This window comes from Coenobita brevimanus, chromosome 92, assembly GCF_032717465.1.
Source record: "Coenobita brevimanus isolate Jiangsu-jjx chromosome 92, ASM3271746v2, whole genome shotgun sequence".
In the NCBI taxonomy this organism is placed as follows: Eukaryota; Metazoa; Arthropoda; class Malacostraca; order Decapoda; family Coenobitidae; genus Coenobita; species Coenobita brevimanus.
Window position 1 is genome coordinate 14,154,198 of NC_137045.1, and position 8,001 is coordinate 14,162,198.

Below are 8,001 nucleotides of genomic sequence, written 5' to 3' on the forward strand. Positions count from 1 at the left end.
GCGGAATTCCCTACTTTGAGGTCCATTGGTGCTGGTCAAGCCGCTTGTGGGGCTCGTAGCGCCAAATATTTTCTTTTTCCTCTCTTCAGCATTCTCCAAAATCTTCCTTCTCCGTAGTTCACGCCGCTTTGCAGCCTCGTCTGCCATGTTTACAAACCTCTCGTTCCAATTATAGGGTCAGCTGTTGTCGCATTAACCGATATGTTAAGTCTTATAAAAATTTGATTGACTGAAATATTTAAAGTTTAACACAGATGTGTATGTGTTTGTCTCTGCATTTCACTGAGATATTATGTTGATTTTTTTTTTTTTTTCATAAGGACCGAGATTTATTGTTGTGAGTGCTAATACAACAAAAGCCCTGAAAATAATCTCCCTTGCATTTGTTACTCCAACTTTTCTCACGTTTTGAACTGAATATATCTTTTACAACAATAAATATTTCAATCAATATTTAGCTTCTGTAACTTTCAACCCTGAATTGTATATATACTCAAGCCACAGAAGAAAGTAATTACCAAGTTTTTCATTAAACAAAGAAAACGCTCATAGACTAAAACTACATAAAGCTGCACTATTATCTTGATATTGGAGGCTTGTATTTAATGAATCCAAAAATAAAACTACTCCTTTTACGACAATGGCTAAGCGCCGAGTGCATGTGCAGGATGAGGCCGTAAAAGTTACATATATTTATTATTTGCACCCCAATCATGAAAGAACTCCAAGGACACGTAACGTTACCATGGTCGTTTTAGATATCTTCGTTATGTTCTTTGCGTTATAAACAACAGTAACAATAACAACGATAAACATGAGATGCACCCTACGATCGGTCAAACGACCGATTTTGAAGCTGACTGTGACCTTGAAGCTGATCTGTGCAAATCGTTCTCATAATACTTGCCTGATCCTCAACACATTCACTAAGTTTAATTCATACAGAATCAAAACTATCTCAGCTGATCTTGTCCTGTTAACCTTTGAGCTATTATTTTCAAAACCAAATACTTCACCCTTGCCTGACCTTCAGGCCTTCCACCGTCTGGTTTTATTCGGCAATGGATCAAAAATATTTGACTAACACACACACACACACACACACCCACACACGACCATCAAGTGATCCTGACCGACCCGGTGAACACACACACACACACACACACACACACACACACCAGAGAGAGAGCGAGAGAGAATATAAAAAACACCCTTGTACTAAGCGCGAGGGTGATACATGAACATCATCTTAAAGCAAACGATAATAACAGCAACCACAGCAACAAAAACAACCACAACAATCATCTGTAACAACTCTTCAACCCGTCACAAACTTTCAAACCAAATTTCGTTTTTACCTAAAGAGTATCACAATTCCCATAAACCCTGTGATATTAGGCCACATACATTACGATTATGTATACACTGAATATGCTGATCCCGTGGAAGCCTCATAAAAAAAGGAAACGGCATATCAAATTATAGACAAAATAACAAAATAAACAAATAAAAACCTGAAGACACTTTCCCTTATCCCGACATGTTTGCACAACTAGTCACTTCCCCGGTAAACAGACATGGACAGAAAAGAGTATGGACAACAAACCATCATTATACACTGCAAGAGATATGGACAGAAAGAGATTTATGGCACATTTATTATCTATGTATGTCTGTGCAACTAGGACTAATCATCAGTGGTTGAAATGCAGAGGTTAGGAGGGTTTGGCCCCCTGTAATTAACCTAATATAACCTAGCCAAACCTAACCTAACCTAACCTAATCTAATCTACTCTAGCCTTACCTAACCTACAGTGATGGCCCATGGATACAGAAAATGAAAGAGAACCCACCCTGGGGCATAAAAAGACCCCCTTAAATGTGTTCATTATTATCATGAGGGGTATATTTATTTTCATATATTATTACTCCGAATGTGAATCAAGACGCTACCTTTATTATCTTAAAGTTAAGGAGACAGAAGTTTACTTGCAACCAATCAACTCTGTTCATCGCAATGAAAAAAAAAAAAAAGTTCCCAAGTTCGTAAATTGGCTCAAAGCTTTTCACATGATGATTTTTAGCCACCCTAGCTTAATTCTATTCTATGTTATGGAAACACCTGAAAATTCCCACCTTACTAGCGTATTTTTTCATCCCATTTGCAAGAAATTTTAGAATATATTTCTTCACTCCTGGGGATTCAGGGTAATATATATATATGTATATATATATATATATATATATATATACAATGTGTATTATATTGGAAATACTGCATTCTGGAACTTCGAATCGTGCTGTGGTATCTACTGCCCACTGCATACTGTCAAAATAATATTGTCCAGATTTCCAAATATTTACCGGAGGAGGCTTACAGTATCCAGCATCCCTCCTTCCCCCCATTCTCAAACAGGGCTGCCACTCTCGAAGGTGGCGACCCCCAACACACTGGCCTATTTCGAACAACTCAACTTAATAATTTTGACTGAAAAAAAAAAAAAAAAAAAATGTCACAAAGCGAGGTCAACTTTGTGTTTGCCTTGTAACAACGCTCGTTGACCTACGGTACTCAGACCTAATAAGTTTCTTATGTGTCGTCCGTTAACACCACGAAATGTGGTTAAAATCGGAAAAAAGCATGGCCAGGACTATTCTCACGAGTGCCATGAGCATAGTTGCAGCCATGGGAAAACGAACAGTTCTGATCCGCTTGTAACTAAATTTGGTGGAAGTGTTGCGGGGTATCCCATGACGAAACTGACCAGTTTTCAGAACGACTGGCTAAAGATGAAGGTCACAAAACAAGGTCAACTCTGAGTCTGCTCTGTAACACTGAAGTTTGGCAATTGGCGTATTTACCATAAACCCAGAAATGTCATGTGCTGTTCGTTAACAATTTCACCAATACTGGTCAAAGTTAAGCGGAAGAAAAAAAAAAAAATCGTTTTAGCATGGCCGGAACTATTCTCACGGCGGCCATGATAATAGTTTCGGCCTTGCAGTAACGAACAATTTTCATCCGATTTTAACCCAGTTTGGTGGAGACGTTACTGGATAGCCCATAATAAAACTGACAATTTTTCAGAACAATAATTTCAAGATCAAGGTTACAAGGAGGGTCAATTTTGAGTTTAAGTTGTACCCTTGATGGTTGACCTGCTGTGCTCATACCGTGCAAGGTCTGTCATAGGTGGTCTGGGATCCCATCCACCAAAATTGGTTACAATCGGAGAAAATCTATTTGCTTTACCATGGTCGGAACTATTCTCACGGGAACTTATTAGGCCACTTCTCACTTTTTATCAGGCTTACAGAAAAACAGAAATAGATAGATAAATAGACAGAGAGACAGATAACTAGACAATAGAAAGCTGGACAAACATAATTCACATATAACAAAACAGGTTCGAACAGTCAGTAATTTCCTTCACATCCAGCAGAGTAGATGGCAATATTCCTAAATCCAGTAAATAAAACACACACACACACACACACACACACACACACACACACACACACACACACACTTCTCACCAAAGAGACACGAACAGAGAACAGAAAATAATACACATTTTAATCAGCAGACCAACTTCCCTCGTCGTCACAAAAAAAAAAAAAAAAAAAAAAAAGAAGAAGCAGGAAAAGGAAAATAAATATTTCTATATCTAAAGCCATTGCGATCATATCCACCAGAGACGCAAGAAAAGAAAATTATTACAGAACATAAACCAACAACAACAACAACAATAATAATAATAATAAAAATAATAATAATAATAATAATATGATGATGATGATGATGATGATGATAACAAGAATGAAATAATAATAATAATAATAATAATAATAATAATAATAATGATGATGATGACTGAAATAATAATAATAATAATAATAATAATAATTATTATTATTATTATTATTTCAACGCCACCACCAGAAGAGGTAATATTACAGAATAAAAAAGAAAAGCTGCCATTACCTTCGCATCCATCAAAGAAAAAGGCAAAAACATAAAAGGAACTATCATTACACACACACACACACACAAAAAAAAAAAACTCATTCCCTTCACATCCATGAATAAGAAAGGAGCGTTGAAAACACCTACCCAAACCATCTACCACCAAATCATAAAAGGCAAAATGGAAGTTAGATCCTGAGTGTATCACGATATATAATTACATAAGGCAGAGAAGGGGGGCATTTCGGGTTCTAAAAGGCCAAGTTCCTTCAAATCCACGTAAAAGAGGCGCTGCAAACATTTACCCAACCATTTACCACCAAATCGAAAATAAAAAAAATATATATTTACCGTAAGTTGATCTAGTGTTATGGCATAACACATGAAAAAAAAAAACTGACTTCATTCATATCCACAAAAAATAACTTCCTTCACAGCCACGAAAATAGATAATACAAGCTTCCTTCACGTACACGAAAAAGAAAGAAGGGTGCGTTGCACATACCTATCCAACCATCTATCACCAAATCGGAAAAAGGCAATACCTGAGTTTGACCCAGACTGTGTTACTGCATATAGTTTAATAAGGCCACGGAAGAGAAGAGGAGGAGAGGTGTGGGGGGGAAACGCTAGGTATTATAATAAAAGAAAATAAAAATAAATACTCTCACCGCATTAGCCAAGGACAGAGTGAGTCACAGTTTGCCCGTATATGGTCGCCCCGTTCAGCTACCCCGCCACATCTGCTTGCCCCTCCGTCCCTCTGTCCTGATTTTGAAATAAAAAATCGAAATTGCTGCTTTGATACAGTTCCTGGGGTTGCTATGCGAGTGGGGATGTGTGGGTCTGGACGTGGGGTTGGTGTGGGGTGGCTGTGGAAGCAGGTGGGATGGAGAGACGGGCGGAGGGAGAGAAGAGAGAGAGGGATGGAGGGAGGGAGGGTTGGACTGGAAGGTTTTGCTGCTCAAATCAACCTCCCTGACTCCTCCCCTCCTCCTCCCTCATCCCCCTTTCTTCCAGCCCTCCCTCCCCCTCCTACCCCTTCCCAATCCGCCCTTCTTCTCACCACTCACCTATCACTTTTATCAGTACTACCATCACCTCTATCACCACTATTGTCACTGCCTGATAAGCAGCTACAGCGATTGTTTGAACGAAAGAATAAAAATAGTTTTCACATTACTGTAAAGTGTTCAGATTATCATACCAACATACTGAAATTGTGTTTGTTTTGAAAATGCAAGAGTCCACTCGACTCTGACTCTCCTCAGGGAAAAACAGACAAAAACATACACATATCTTTAAAATGATATTGGCTATAATTCTTCCATTTAAAAATAAAATCCTTCTGGACGTGAGATCTAGTATTATACATCCAAGTTTCAATCTGATGTTAACTTAAGTAAAAGGTTAAGATGTTGTTAAGACAATAAAGGGCTTAAAAGAGTGGGTTTATTCATCCTTTGATTTAACAGCATTTATCTCAAACGAACAAATATATCTGGAATAAATCTCCTCAATCAACTCAAGTACTCAAAATTAGCGAATATTTTATCAATCTTTCGTGTGCACAAAAATTATTAGTCTCTCGTGTGTACAACTATAGTCAACTGTGCTACAGTCTGCCTTAAACTAATCCGAATTATTCCTGACTCACGCTTACCACCTTCATTAAGCAATACATCGCACATCTTAAAATACAGCTCTATTTTTGCATCCCTTTCGTTTAACTGTTACTGAGAGGGACGAATTTTTCAGGTTCTCAGTTTTGGGCCCTATTACTCTGCTCAACACACACACACACACACACACACACACACACACACACACACACCCTAGGCTAGAGAGCTGCTGGACCATATTCTCGTGACTTTAGAGAGCACCGTCGGAACTCCTCCTCAGCGACATTGCATCTCTCTAAACCTACATCAATCCGTATGAGATCCACTGTAAGATTAGTCAGCTTTTTCCATGCTAACCAAGTGCGAAATAGGATGGGATGTCTACAATGAGAGGTGCTGATGACAAATGTATAATCGTAATTATTCTCTCTCTCTCTCTCTCTCTCTCTGAATCAACAGGGATACCAACACTTATGATAATCTATTTTATCTCGTGTACCAAAGGTCCCAAACCTGTCAGCTCAGTTAATGGCCAGGTTCAGTCAGACTGGAGGCTATAAGCTGACTAGTAACCAAGGAGACTCATTCCTAACTCATAACTAAGACTTATCAAAATTCAAGCCACCATGACTAAGTGTTCAAGGTGTATGAGTAGTTCTGTTCCCCGAAAAAAAAGAAAAAAGTAACAGGCTATGAAGTGTTATACAGCACTACCACGATGCACTTTAACTCCCTACCGTTTACTTGGTTTAAATCACCAAACTCACGACATACACAGAACGGCAGGAGGAAATAACCACAGAGATACCGTGGCTCCTTATTTTGCATCCTACATCCTCATACTTATGCTCTTGTGCGTTAACTGCATCGCTTCTAATGTTAATGTAAGTAGCGTAAATATTACACGATGGAAATTCAACTACAGCATTACTATGGCGTGTTAAATATGACTCTTGCTTATTCCAGGCAACTTTCTTCAAAAATACGACTCAGCAATAAACCTTTAAGAAGAACGACATCATCTTTATTGCATTCTTAACAAAGCCTGATGATTTTTACTTAACAAAGGAGACCTGCGGTGGTAGGGAGGTCAATACTTTCAAGTTTGATTTATAATTTATCACTACTGTTAGAGAAAGTAATATTAGGCAAGGGAATATTCGAGTATGCAGAGAGAGAGAGAGAGAGAGAGAGAGAGAGAGAGAGAGAGAGAGAGAGAGAGAGAGAGAGAGAGAGATGAAGGAAGGGAGCCTCCAAATCCCACCAAACCACGACTCCCTAACCAAACAAGAGGTGAGAAGGGGCGGGGAGAAAGGTGGGGAGGAGGGATAAGGTGAGAGGGGAGGAGGACTGGGGAGAGAGGGGGAGTTTTTGTGAGACAGGCTGATAGCAGAGTTTGGTGGGAGAAACTTAAGGGGTGATAGCCTCGTTTGGCCACTTAACACAATGCCACACCACAATACCACATCACACCACACTACATCATACTGGTACACAATGACACTACACTTAAAGGGGTGACAAACTTTAATCAAAATTTAATGCCACACTACACCACTATACCACACCACACCACATAACACCACACCACACCACCATAATGCCATGCCACATCACACTACCACACTACCGCACCACGCCATACTGTTACACTGTCAGACTACACTTAAGAGGTGATGTCCTCATTTTACCACCAATCACACTACCACACTATTACCACACCACTACCACACTACATTACCACAAGCACCATCATACTCCCTTATCACCACCACACCACACCACACCATTATACTACAACACCATACGCCTGCACGACCACCATCACACTACACAGGAAACCAATGGGAAAAACTCATGGGGCAATATCCTAATCTGACCACAACCACAGATACACCACAGCACCACAACAGTAAACCACCACACTATACCGGAACTTGGTGGGATAAATTTAATCAAGTACAGGCAACGAAGGATTTATCCAATAATGTGTCTGACGTTACCAAAAAATAATAATAATAATAATAAAAATAATGTTCCAGGGCTAAGGGGTGATGGTGTGCCAGCCTCATTTCATCACCATAACGCCAAAATACCACCACACCACACTACCACTCTGCCACCACCACCGCCACACTACAGCACCAAACCATGCCACACCGTACTACACTGCTTACTACACCGAACCACACCACACTACATTACCGCTGTGCCACACCACAAACACACTACACACACACACCACACCACACCACACCACACCACACACCACACGACACAATACAACACCACACCACACCACACCATACTACACCACACTGCACCACAGCACAATGTAATTACACACTATACTGCCATACCACACTGCTTCACACCACCACCACACCACAGTGCCTCATCACATTAGCACAA

The 8,001-nt window shown here is 39.7% G+C and overlaps 1 protein-coding gene across 2 annotated transcripts in view; it reads right to left on the bottom strand.

The window, feature by feature from the left end:
• The window catches only part of LOC145412246 (uncharacterized), a 56,662-nt gene extending 56,512 nt beyond the window's left edge, over positions 1 to 150 (bottom strand). The window contains exon 1 of one of the 2 annotated variants that reach the window (XR_013899544.1): positions 15 to 147. Coding sequence is in view for 1 of the 2 variants with exons in the window: in XM_080282187.1 (XP_080138313.1) it covers positions 15 to 147 (133 nt within the window). In the remaining variant the exon portion in view is untranslated. Of the gene's footprint in view, positions 1 to 14 lie in introns of both variants that reach the window. The other variant, XM_080282187.1, reaches the window with a different exon arrangement.
• Between the last annotated feature and the right edge of the window lie 7,851 nt (positions 151 to 8,001).